This window comes from Megalops cyprinoides, chromosome 10 (assembly GCF_013368585.1).
Source record: "Megalops cyprinoides isolate fMegCyp1 chromosome 10, fMegCyp1.pri, whole genome shotgun sequence".
NCBI lineage: Eukaryota > Metazoa > Chordata > Actinopteri > Elopiformes > Megalopidae > Megalops > Megalops cyprinoides.
Genome location: NC_050592.1, coordinates 2,477,625 through 2,491,604, shown reverse-complemented (window position 1 = coordinate 2,491,604; position 13,980 = coordinate 2,477,625). Strand labels below are relative to the sequence as shown.

The window sequence follows — 13,980 nt, the reverse complement described above, 5'->3', positions numbered from 1 at the left end:
CAATTTTCGTTTTCTCATTCGTCTCATAACAAGAGAGAGCGATTTCTCATGACCTGGAACTGTGCCGCTTCTTTCTCTCCCCCCCCCCCCCCCCCCAGCAAACACGGCGAGCCGGCTCTGCCGCGGTGTTTCTGTGGGAACCGCGAGTCTCTGCCGCGGGTGCGCGGGAGTCACGGCTGGGCCAGGCAGCCGGGAACACAATAGTCGCTGGCTGAACGGACAGGGAGCGCCGTGGCGGAGGGGAGCGTCACTGCGATGAGCTGCCGGCCTGTCCCCGGTGGCCTTTTGTCGGGGATAATTAAAGCCACCGAGCAAACAGACAGACAAATAACAGGCGGCGCCCCACTTGCTCCCCCCCCTAACCCCGGCCGCCCCCCCCCCCACAGCCCTGCCCGCTGTCCCGGTGGCTGGTAGAGGAAGCAGGCCTCATTGCCAGTGGGCGGAGTGACCCGCTGTTTGACAAAGCAGGCCTGCGAGGCACACAGGGAACAGGGTGTGCTAACAGTGCTGTGCTCCTCCGTCCCCGTCGGCAGGCTGAGACGGCAGGGTGTGCTAACAGTGCTGTGTTCCTCCGTCCCCGTCGGCAGGCTGAGACGGCAGGGTGTGCTAACAGTGCTGTGTTCCTCCGTCCCCGTCGGCAGGCTGAGACGGCAGGGTGTGTTTGCCGTCTGGGGACCTGACCAGATGGAGACGGCTGTGTGTTCAGCGCATGTGAAAGTGCAGGGAACGGCGCGCTGGAGGCCCTCGTTAATGGCTTAATTGCACTGTGAGGGGAAAGTGTTTCAGTGCCCGGGGGAGAGCAGGGGGGTGGCCGTTGAGGTCATGAGAATGCCATGTGCCCCCTTACCCAAACCATTGCGCACGCGTGTGTGTGTGTGTGTGTGTGTGTGTGTGTGTGTGTGTGTGTGTGTGTGTCTCTGTGTCTCTGTGTCTGTGTCTCTGTGTCTGTGTCTGTGTCTGTGTCTGTCTGTGTCTGTGTGTGTCTGTGTGTGTCTGTGTGTGTCTGTGTGTGCATGCGTGTGCATGCGTGTGTGTGTGTATGTTTTTCTGCGTGTGTGTGTGTTTCTGTCTGTGTGTGTGTGTGTTTCTGTGTGTGTGTGGTTCTGTGTGTGTGTTTCTGTGTTTTGGCTGATGTTTGTCAGGGATGGTCCAACTCGCCGCAGAGCGGGACATCGTTGTGTGTCTAGCCTTTCTCCCTGCCCGGCTTGACGTGCGTGCTCTCTGTTGTGGTGGTGGACGCATCGCTCTGATGTGGTGTGTTTTGTGTTTTGGTTGCAGGCCTGAGAGTGTGAGACCCCAGACACAGCCAGTATGGATGCCAAGAGGAAAGAGATGGACCTGCTGAGCAACAGCATCGCTGCTTATGCTCACATCAAAGGTGAAAACCCTCCCCCAAACCCCTCCCCCTAAAGCCCCTCCCCCCAAAACCCCTCCCTCAAAACCCTTCCCAAACCCCTCCCTCAAACCCCTCCCCCCAAATCCCCTCCCCCAAAACCCCTCCCCCTAAAGCCCTTCCCCCAAAACCACTCCCCCCCCCAAACCCTCCCCCTAAAGCCCCTCCCTCAGATCTGTCTCCATAAAGCCCCTCCCTCAAAACCCTCGAGCCCCTCCTGGAGCTCCACAGCTTTCGGGTCTCTTACATTGTGTACTCCTCCAGGGTAATGCCTGAGTACAGGGACCTCTTGCAGCTGATGTCTAAGCTTTGAATGTCTCGCATGCATCCGCAATCACAACTCAGCTGCTTTTGACAAGAGGTGGTGGATTGAGGCTTCACAAACCCCACAAAAATGGGTGGAGCCAATGTGAGCCAATCATAATGCTTTGCTATGGAGAGTACAGTCTTTTTATTGGGTCATATGAGTCAGTGATTGACAGCATGTGGCTCCTCAGCTGCTGGGCCTGAGGGATCCCATCATTGCTTATGACCAGACAGGATGTGGAAGGAATCCAAATGAGTGATTTAGTTTAGAGAGTAAAGGGAAAAATGGGCATACTTAGTGCTGTTAGCCTGGCCTAATACTGTTGCTAATATAAACTGGTTTGATAAACTTTTGTTCTCCTGTACTGGAAGTTGCTCTGGATAAGAATGTCTGCTAGATGTAATGTAATATAATATAACCTGTCAGGAATGGAAGTGGACTCAAGAATTCTCATCTTTTTTGAAATCTTTTTTGTCTCATGTGCCCCTGCAGCGAACCCAGAGAGCTTCGGCCTGTACTTCGTGATCGGCGTGTGTTTCGGGCTGGTCCTGACCCTTTGCCTCCTGGTCATCCGCATCTCCTGCAAGCCGCGCATTGTCACGGCGACAGCCCCACCCGAGAAGAAGCGGCTGAAGGACTTCAGCGAGGAGGAGGACGACGAGAGCGAGGAAGAGGAGGAGGAGGAAGAGGAGGACCCTGAGGCCCCTGCGCCCACCACCGAGATCGCCATGGGCAACCACAACCAGTCGGACGGCGCGCTGAGCGTCAACGTGTTCACGTCGGCGGAGGAGCTGGAGCGGGCGCAGCGGCTGGAGGAGCGGGAACGCATCATCAGGGAGATCTGGAGGAACGGGCAGCCCGACATCCTGGGCACCGGCACCGGCACCATCGGGCGGGTCCACTACTACTGACCTCCGCTCTCACCCCCCACCCCGCGCCCCCGCACCCCTCCGGCACGGGAACGCTCTCGGGGGCCAACCCTGCTGCATTTCACCCTCGCCTCCTTACCGGGGCTCTTCACAGTCATCTGGAACATGATGCGGGCATCATTAGACAGTTGTGCTATCTCTTTTGCTCCCTAGCGCCCACTACAGATGACACACGGGAGTAGCACTCGGGCGTAGCCACGAGAGACTGTTACGACATGCTGCACTCAATCTCTGAAGGTTAGGGGCCAGTGGTGCTTTTGAATAGGTGCTTTCTCTAATTCCAGATTCTGGCCCTGAATCGTAGCGCGTGTTGTGTTAGAGGTAGTTCAGTATACGGTTGGCATGTGGTTGAGTGAGATCTCAGTAGATTATGGGTTATTGATCGTTCCCCTGAGTTCAGGGCAGGCACTGCTCTACAGAAACACTAAGCTGGAGTTCATCAGCTATCTGAGAGGTTCCACAGCATCGGGACACCACAATGGTGCTGTGCTGTACCCTTAGGGACCAGCAGCAATTTTGCATATCAGGTGAAGTGCCTTAGAAAAGCATTTTTACAATGAATTGCCTTATGTCAGAAATCACATGGTTTTTCACATGATGTTTTCTGACCTTGTATTTTTTTTTTTTTTTTTATAAAGATCTGGGCTTTTTTTGTTGCTGTTCTAAGCTTGAATCAAAATGACAGTTGAAGTGGAGAGGTATGCGTGCTGTCTGTAGCCAGGGACACTGTCAGCCCTGCTACATGTGGTCTTCATCTTCGTCTGTTGATGAGATGAAGTGACAGAATTATCCAGGACCTAATTTATTGACGCGTTATAACACCAACCAGTGGCCTTGTTTTTAGTCACCGGATAGTGGACTGGATGTGATTATAAAACCATCTAAACTGAAAACATCTGTACTAAGACCAAAATATGTCCGCATTTGTGCAATAAGTGCAGTCCTAATTGTAAATTGAAAAAAAAAAGAATATAAATGTTTTTATTGTAATTTTTTGTATTTCATAGCTTTAACATTGCACAGATTTATGTTGTATTGTACCGGTATGTTGTTGAACTACTGGTTCTATCTTTTTTTTTTTTCTTTGAAAAGGAAAGCAAAATGCCATAAGAAAATCACCAAACCTGTTGGGTACATATCCCAGGGCCCTTGCTAATCAAAAGAGGCATCGTCCGCTCGTCAAAGCCTTTAAGAAGGGATGCTGCTGCCGCAGCCGTGGTGATGAAGCTACCCAAACCGAGGCTGCCTTCGTGAGAAGCCGTTGGCTGTAGCTGTTGAATGTTAGCGCGCTGTCTCGCGGATATGTTCTTTTCAGAGCCGTGAAAGCAGAGGAGCGTGGTGTTGCGGTCGAGCCGCAGAGCAGAACGCAGTCTGGACCCAGGCAAAACAACACCACCATCCCAGGCTTTGTGTGACTTCAGTCCAAACAAACACCAGCTGGGCCTTCCAGATCCAGAACATTCCACCCGTTCTTTTTCTAATGTTTACCCACAACCCCCCAACCCCTGAAAAAAAGGTTCCTCTTTGCCTCTTGGATCGCAGTGAGATGGACCTTTTTCTTGGAGTATTTGCAGAAGAGAAAACATTTTCCCAGCCAGGGGGTATTAATAGACACTCCTTGGGCCTTTATACAACCCCACTGGCTTTCAAAGGAGAAAATAAAAGCACGCAGTTAGAATACAGTTTAAGGGTGTTTGGAGCTGGTTTCAGAGTCAAACCTGGAGAAAGCATTTGGACTGACATACCAAGCGTTTATGGATCATCCTTGTTCTTGGCTTGGAATGTCTTGGAAAGATAAACACTTTCAGAGAATAGTTTTGATTTTATAGACAGTTTCATGTTTCAGTGAGATATGTTTGTTTAAATTCAGTGGTGCAGTCTGGATAGCATTTTATGAAACAACCCAAGGTATCCTCAATTTATAGAGAAGCAAACGCAGATTTATAACTAAATGTAAGGTCCAGTTTTGTACTCTGGAGAATGATACATCTATGCAAATGATTGATATCTAGGTCTGGAATAACAGAATAGCAGAGCCGGTTCCATTGGACAAATAACAACGTGGTGTGCTATCATTTTAAGGCCAGCAGAATGAAGTAACAAATCATGTGAAAATAAAACAAAGCACCATTAAATTCATGACCAAACCATAGTGAGACAGCGACCCATCTATGTCTAATTATCGTGTGAACTGAAGTCACCTTTAGGAGCTCAACACTGGGACGTTGTCTCTGTAGGCAGACACATCTTTCTGCTGACATTTCATCGATTCCAGGTTTCTGTTCTTGAAAGCCTCTGCCTTTACTGCTAATACATTTAAAGCTCATTTTAACTTATGTGAGATTGAATGAGGGGTTTATTCCGAGAACAAAGTGCTGGCTCTCCAAACAAATCTTGGTGCACTTGTGTGAAAATATACATGTCAGCGTGTGGCCCCCTTCCTAAAATGGCAAACGGTTTGTTTTTTTGGCCGTCGAAACAACAGTCCCAAAGTCCGTCAGTTGAGCCGTGTATGATACCAGTGTAGCTTAGTACTTATGTAACGGGGGGGAAGACATTGATTGGAATGGGAGCAGCCAAGAACTTCCTTTACACAGCTGAGGGGTTTAAAGAACTCATCACACTGGAGAAAGCAAGTTAAGGGCATGTTTTCATTGGGCCAAAGCCTGTTCGGCTATAGAGCTGCAGGAAGAGTCGCGTCCAGTGAAGTCAAACCTGCTGTCTGTATATGGCATTGAGGCAAGAAAGCTCTCCTGAATCATCTCAGTCAAAGAAGTGATTCTGCTCTGAGGTGATGATGGGAGAGTGTGACTGCAAAGTTGATTAATTGAGTTGTATGAGTCAGTGTTTGACAACACACGGTAGTCTCACTTTGTCACCATTAGTACTAGGGGGATTTGTATTGGTGTTTGTCTCCCAAGACTTTTAAATTTGAAATATTAGATAAAGTGTTTCAAAAGCACAAACTTCACATCGCTTTTGTGGAGGTTTGCTGTGGCTCTGGTGCTATCAGTCTGAGTGATGTTACATGAATCTTAAGTAGTGTTGTTCTTCCTGTGGGTTTGGATTGCTTGGCTTTCCATGAAGGACTCTGGCAGCCTCTCCGCTGTAAGCGTTTGTATGATATTCCATTCCTGGTTTTGTTTTAAACACAGTTATTTATGACCAAATGGGAATCCCTCTCCAGAAACCTGGACCAATGATTATGTTTTGTAAATCCTCAACTGAATTTCTGTGGAATTTTGGATAGAGATAAAAATGTCAACCTATGAAAAAAAACATTATTTATAACTGCGTATTTCATATAACATACAATTATTCGTTGAGATGTGTAAATATTTGCATTGTCCAATTACAGTTCATATCACTACATAGATACAGTACAGTTTTTGGTCATGTAAACACAATTATGGAAGAATTTATGCTATTACATTCTGAATAAATGCATACAAGGTAATGTTTTACATGTGTGTGAGACTCATGCCTTGGATTGATTGTGCTGAGGGACTGCATGTTCCAGACAGTGTTACAAAGATGTAATCTGCAACCCCTTGCACACTTATCAGGGCTGAGAAACAGACCCTGAGTGGGAACCAGACTAATTCCATCGCTTTACTATGAGGAAACAGCAATTAAAATGTTCCAAAATAAATAGGCAGAGAACAGTAAATAGTGAATTACGACACAGCGTGGGAAAGACACGGCCTCTTGGCTCTCCGAGGAGAGGATCTTTAACATGTCCTCGGAGTGGGTAAGGCCATAATTTGTGGTTCCAGAACAGCATTGGGAAAATGCCACTTCATAAATAAGTGCGGTGATGTCATGGCCTCACGATTCGTTTCCTCCACACTGTACAGTTTCCTTTCACATCGCCCGCTGAACCACCAGCCTGAACACCCTGCTTCCTCCGTCAGGAGGACAGGCTAATGCCCGGCTAATGTTCAGAGGTGCTGTGGTATCTGCGGTCCCCTGGTTCTTCCCAGTGGCAGGCGTCTGAAATTCACTGGAGACCTCCTGCCCTTCCAGGTAGGTTGTGAGTAAGTGTGCACATTTTTCGCTGAAACCTTCATACCAGGTAATGCAATTAAACATTAACCAAGAACTACTGGAGAGAATGTAGCTCTGGAAAGGGTTTTTTTTATTCCCAAATGTAACCCATCATGGAGCAGGGTCAACATTGCAGGGATGTTAAAATGCATGGAAACGCAAAGTGATTTGTTTCTGCAGTGTTCCGGAACACTTGCCCCAGTGCTATGAGCTGAGTGGTCCAGGCCACTGGCCTGGTGGGAAGGGGCAAGCTGTCAGCATTCTGATTGGCCAAAGTGGATATACATTTTTTTTTTTCCCAGCTGGCAGCTGGTTGGATACATGTCCTCTCCCAGCTCGTTTGATCATTTTCCATTTCCTCTGGACGGAGTTAAACTGTTCCTCCTCACAAACTTGGCTCCCCTTATAGGCTAATTTTAGTATATCTGCTTGTTTCCTACAGAATCCTGACCTCTGCCCCCGTCATCCTTTATTTCTGACTCCCTGCTTCCTGTGTTTCCATTACAACTATGTGTGCCCTGCCTTTTTTTACAGTAACACCACTGTGGCATTCTCAAAACACTTTTTGTCCTAGATTTATGAAAAGGCTGCTTATTTCCAAGGAGTGCGGCTTTGGCACGTTAAGGATCCCGCAATAGTTAAACAAGAGACCGGCTTAATGGATCACTGCCTTCATTGTGAATTCTAAAACGACTTGCCCAGGCAACCTCAAATTTACCCTGAGATATCCTGACAGATTACCCCTCATATTACCTGAAATCAAAGTACACAAAAGGCGGCATCAAAGACCCAATACAACTGTGCTGTAGCGTATAAATATGCTTAGTAATGGGAATATGAAGGGAAAGAACCACAGCTATACAAGGCTTCGTATTTACAGTCATTTTCGTTCATAACACTTGAGCTCATAAGTCCTTAAGGAAACACGCACTCAGTAACATCTATTCAACTCCACCGAAGGCAGTTTTTAAAAATAGTTCCCATGGCATTTTCAGAAGCCCCCGAGCCGAAATGAGTCCCAGATGTTCCCCAGATGTGTTCTCCAGCCCACAGGCTTCTCAAACGATGCCAGAGCCACACAGTGGATGCTGTGACACGGTCATGGGCGAGGAGTCCCAGGACCTGAATCCTGCAGGGTCGACTGCAGCTTTATCTGGGGGAGTTGGCCCCCGGAGAGCCGTTAAAACGGAGGCCCTCCATGTTGCCACATTCTGTGGGGAACGCTAAGGGTTTTAGGAAATTCACACCCCCCTCAAAAATCTATGTCTGATTCCAAGAATTAAATTGTTACTGCATTCCTCTATCATATTTCAGTTTCAGTTTCATTATGAGTTGCCTGGATTGGACTCATCATTTCATAACTTTCATTATTTTTTAACAATATATCGAAGAAAAGTAGATGTATGATTTACCTAGTACTCATCTACATGCCAAAGATACAGAATTTGATCTTGCATTGTTCAGATAAAAGTTACATGGAATTACTTTGTACAAGTTGTGCAAAAAGCAACAGGATGTTCTTAGCTGGACCAGTAAGAACTGCGGAGTATGTAGCCTCCCTAGTGACTTACCTTCAGTATAGGCACCTACCTTCCCAAACTATTCCACAGGAAACGTTCATGCTGAACTGTGGTATCCCTCACCGGTAGCAATATTCCATCCAGCCATCCACACGACTTATTTTGCCAAGCTTTTCCAGGACTTCTTGTTTTAAACTGTTTTGTTTTTGGTTTTTGTGCTCTGATGTATTTTGTGATTCATGCCCAGTAAATTCCCAAAATAGCACCTTACCAACAACACTAGCATTGGTGGCGAGCGCATACCTTGGCTCAGTAGTGGTGGATATGCATTTTTTGTTGTTGTTTTCTGTCATGAAATGCTTTTTAATGCAACACAGACATTGGCTCATGATCAAACATCTCAGCTTTTACTGTAGTGAAAGAGCTGGTTACAGCACGAGGGGAGTTGGTTTTCATTTCTTTCTCTATTTATTTCTATGGTGTTTGATGTTTCAGCTATAGTTTTTTTTACGCTGTTTTCCCCCTTTATGCAACCCTGCTTTGGAATTGCATTCATTTTTGCATTAGCCCCATCTCACTGGCAGCCAGTGGCAGTTTTTTAGACTACAAGTCCCATAATGAACCACAGTGAAGTGGGTGTTCATTGGATGATAAACACTACTCCAACTACATCATCCGAGCAATGCACCGCCGCTTGATGAATAAAGGGTGCCAGAGCTGGTGGATTCCAATCCACAGTGGAATAAAGCCAATTTCAAACTTGGACAGGAATAGGTATCAGCATGCGCTCAGGATGAACCCCTTGCCAGCTGAGCCACCTGAGAACCCCCATAAATTTCCCTGTGTAGGATGGGCTCACAAGCCTGGAGCTGAGAAGGCCAAAATCAAACCTTTAAACTGTTGTGTCCTAAATCTGGTTGCAATCCTTTAGTGTACAGTTTGTGAGTTTAAACAAGCATGACTCATCTGTCGCTTATTCCAATTTTTCACTCGATTGCCTTTAATGGAGCAGAAATTGCATACTTTACATTACAGAATTTAAATTATGGCAAAAACAACTGGGTTAAAAATAACACTTTTTGATTGTAATGAAGCGATTGAACACAAACAGTGTAGACAAATGTATTTGGACATGTAAAGGTTTACAGAAGAAATACCACAGATGCTGGAAAGATTACAAAGGAAATGCCACAATATTACCGTAATTAAGCCAAAGTGAACTGCCAGCCAGTGGACATTCCTTATTTAAGTCTGTAAACTTACAAATATTTAGCAAATTTAGAACTGACATTCGCACTAACAGTTAATACAAAGACAGGGGAGGAGTGCTACATGGAAGCACCGAAAACTGGGTCATATGAAGGTGATCTTACAGATGGGCTCAACTTAACATGAAGAATCAAATGTGACTGAGGCACACTCTCTAAATAATTTATCCTCTTGGCATCTTCATACTGGAACCCCATTAAAAAAATAAAACAAAAAAAAACACGTGTGATGCTTGTCCCAGACCCTGACGAAGGCTACCAGGCCGAAACACGTCAGTAATTTAGGAAGTGTGCCTCGGTCATGTTTGAAGCTTCCATTAACAGTTTAACAGTTTCCATTAACAAGTAGATTTTTAACCAACTGTTTTAACAAGGCTCCACTTTTCCATACAGCGTATATGAACCTATCTGAAGCAGCGTTACAGTATTTTGTGAGAACAGCTCACTGTTTCCCTCAGATGGACATAAGCGGTATTGCAAACAATGTCCTATGAGCTCCTTACTGATTTGACAACTGAAAGACATGTAATGTGCATAAATTGATTGCTAGGAATTTGGAGGCAAATTGGAAAAAAAATATGTATTTACCATGATTTTACAAAGCAAAATTAAAGCCTTTTAGATGCTATTTTTTGCTATTTAGATTTACTAAGCTATTTAATACTGCATAACCATTGTGCCCCAATGCCATCAATTTAAAACATGCTGCTGTAGTTTCAAAGATTACGTGACCTGCACCTGATTTTGAGGGGATGTTTCAAAATAATTGTATGTATTCAACGGTTGCACTATTATATATTACTAATTCTATTTTAATCCATTTGTAAATATGAAACATGTTTTTTATTTTTAGAAAAGCTTGCAACCATTAACAATCTAACATGCGCACGCTAATTTAGGTCCATTGAGATCACAAATATGTACACATTTAATGTGTGATTGCATGCTTTGTATAGTATTACAGATTCTTTAGTGAATGTGGTGGCAATTACAGAAGAAATGGAGACCATATTTTGCCATGATTCTCCTAAATGTGACCGATTAAATGTGTAATTATTCCGGAAAAGCACAAAGCTGGAAGCCCAGGTATGAGTCATATTCTCAACATTCAGTCCGGTCCATTCAGATGCTAAATGGAGGATTTTGCATTGTGCATGTGCAGTCCGTGACTAATGTTCTCTCATTTACTGCTCAGCATACTGAGACAGCTGTAGTGCTAAAGTGTAAATACGAGCCAGCGTAAGTAATAGGTGTGAGAGAAGCATGAGAATAGAGGGGATCTTTCGGCACGCAGCTGTTGTTTACCTGAAGGGAGACACTGGGGGTCAGGGGGGTGAATGTAGTGGACTGTTTCCTGTCTCATTCGGTCAGCGTACAGATGGTCTTGGTTTTTTAAAACACAAAAACGGCTCAAGCACCCGGTCATTTGTACAGAATTAGAATTGAACATACCAAGCATATGATGAAATTAAACATAGGAAGGAATTCAATGAGATAAAAAAACACTTTAAAAATTGAATTAACACGATTACAATGTCATTTCTCGTTGCAAAGTTGTTTGAAGCACAAAAAGTGTTTAGTTTTGATATTAGTTTCGTCAACCGATTTTTCAGCATGGGTCTGATTTTCAGTTCCCCTCCAATCAGTCTGCCTGACTGGGGTGCCATTTTACAGTTTGGTATGAGTATTGCCAGCACAACCAGGTGATCAATAAGAAAAACATGTTTGTGTTTGATGGGCTCTCAGTGTCAACTGACCCATGTTCGGTGAGCAAATCTTCACAGCATTTATCTAAAAACACATTAAAAAATATGAGTATGTATTGTTTTCAGAAGTTATGGTTTGAGTAGTTAATTTCTATAAATAAAAAAAGTGTCCATGCAGTAAGTCTATGGCAGGAGGATGCTGGATGGATGCTATGTTCTAGTGACATGGTTCCATCTGCTGGAGCAAGGATGCACTGCAGCCAGAAAACCAGCGTACAACATCGCTGGCATACATGGCAGCATCATCATTCACTACACAAAGGATATCAGCAACAGCTTGATGTGCAACTCTTTGGGTGACTTAAAATTAAGTAGGAATGGTGACATATGCTTAGCATTAAAAAAAATTAATAAATAAAATAAATAACTATGGGTCTTTGGACCAGGCTTATGACAAGACCTCTAACGATGAGAGAGACTCTAACCTGAAACATGGCACTGGACTAGGAGAGCAACACTTTGGTAGTGTATTTCATTTGATCTAGATTTTTGTGTTTTGCTGGTAAATGGACTAGCAGTCCATGCTAATAGATTGCAAAACACAGGGGAAAGCCACACAGCCAGCTGGCTGAAAATGAAGCTGCTTATTGTGATATTGCAACTGCATTTAAGACATTTTTTTTCCTGAACCTGAAAAGAAGAATAAGAAAAATGATTGACCACATCCTCTCCCTATGGTGTCTGTCTATAGAATCATGGTTTCATTTTCCAGGCTAGTGCTCTGGAGCCTCTGCTGACAGTTCTGCACAAAGCCAACCCAGATGTTTCGTCAGTGTCCGGAGCAGGTCCCTGAAAACTACTTATGGGTCAATGCCTTGGCAAGTAAAAAAGACACAAGCATCAACTGTGGAAACACACTAACTGCAGCTGATGAGCCAAACTCTTTGGTAAGTGCTGAGCTGAACAAAAATCTAAATATTTTGGCGAAATACTCATATTCAAGGAGTTGTCGGAGGTATTTTGTTTCAGGTTTTTTTTTTTGGTAAAATTAACAGCAGTTCATTGGGGATGCATCTTGTCAAGACAAATTCCGCTGACAGGTCTTCAGTGACCTCACCCACTAGCTGCCAGCAGAGGGCGATATTTCAACAACATTTTCATTTTGAACTCGTTTGGAGTGGTTTCCTGTTAGGCTGCTTTCACACCAAGTTCACTCATTTGCAGATGAAGTGAATATAGCAGAGCACAATACTATCAGTTTCACGTGGACTTATTAAGAGTGCTCGAATAGTTTGCTGTTTACCTGCAGCAGAAACATACGGGTGTGATGTAGAAGAGACACTATGGGCTGTACTCCTGCTTTTCCCGCACGGTGCTTTCGTCACTAAACTCTTAACATAAGTGTGAAAAACTGTTGCATCTGTCTGTGGAAATGATTCAGAGGGCAGGACGGTGAAACAGAGACAAAAATGTCACTGCCATTTCATTCAGTGGTTCATTTACAACTGAAGCTGAATGCATTTGCTTTCAGACTACTCAATGTTCTTGTGGACCAAAATCACAAAAAAATGTTAACTGAACTCTGGGAGCTATTCTCAGGAGACATGGCAATAAAACTGCTTCATACTCCCAAATAGGCAGAATAATTGCAGGAATATTATGTCATGTGACCTTTAGCACCCAGGTAACTTCCTAAAATGGGGGGTTGGCCCATGTTCAGGTGTTGTCTGGGGCTTTTGATTTATTGAACTTTTCAGAATGTTGACGCAAAACTTGTGCATTCACCAGGAGCTCCGATTTTGCACACGTATGCATTGTTTGGGTTCCTCCTGAGAAAACAGGCCACTCCGGTTCTCGTCCAATGAGTGACTCAGATGAACCGATTCCAATTTGAGGTGGAATGGAAAACCAGAAAATCCTGTAGTTTAACTTAAGACAACGTCACTCAGATTAATAAATTCCTAACTGCGGTTTATGATCAGAACTAATTGATTAACAAGATTAAATAACTATCACCTGAACATAGAGCTTGGTTATTCCATGAAATAACCTTGGTCTTACTCATCTGGGGTCCTCATATGTGGCAATACTAAGATGGCTGAATAATCAAAAACACAATTTGCAGCTTTGGGGTACTATACATTTTCTTAGTTTAGTTTTTATGTGATTGAGAAGAGAAGAGCAGTGTTTACACTCATGTATGTGACTTACAGTCATGCTAAAGGAATGTTGTGGGATTCTGCCTCATCCCACTGCGCCTTAGACTAAAAGTATTTATAGCTGTGCTCTGCAGAAAACACGGGGTGTGGGACTTTCAACAACTGAAATTTACTTGATCTTGTTGAGCAACTCGGCGAGCCTGATCACAGCCAGCAGTTTTGGATTTGTGTGCACTCACGGGAAATCAGATGTATGTGTTTTTCAAATGTACATATTCTGTGATGTTGCACCTATTTGTCCCACTGAAGTGAATAAGATGCCTTCCCTACGCCTTCATTAAGGCTTTAGGGAAGGCATCTCCATTGTGGAACCCAATGACAAGGCTATGGTAGTGGTTGTCTCTACACCAATATGCCATTTCTGTGTGAATAACAGTACTGAGGGCTTATTAGCTCCTGAGTTGAAAAGGAAGTCAAGGTACGTAACGAGGTTGAGGTTTTGGTTGGGGTTTGGCTTAGGGCTAGCGTTAACGGTTAAGGTTAGGGCTGAAATTAGGGGTCTGTTAGAGTTAGGGTTACCTATAAACACGGCAGAGTCAGAGTCTGATTATGCTTGATTACGTCAAGCATCAGATACAAGGTTATATTTAG

General features: G+C 44.4%; 1 protein-coding gene across 2 annotated transcripts in view; it reads left to right on the top strand.

Annotated features, from left to right (window-relative positions):
* Nucleotides 1–5,495, top strand: part of eva1ba (eva-1 homolog Ba (C. elegans)) — a 32,792-nt gene extending 27,297 nt beyond the window's left edge. For both annotated transcript variants that reach the window (XM_036539736.1, XM_036539735.1), the window contains exons 2-3: nt 1,279–1,378; nt 2,193–5,495. In XM_036539736.1, coding sequence (XP_036395629.1) covers nt 1,312–1,378; nt 2,193–2,611 — 486 coding nt within the window. In that variant the 5' untranslated portion in view covers nt 1,279–1,311 and the 3' untranslated portion in view covers nt 2,612–5,495. The remainder of the gene's footprint in view (nt 1–1,278; nt 1,379–2,192) is intronic.
* The last annotated feature ends 8,485 nt before the right edge of the window (nt 5,496–13,980 follow it).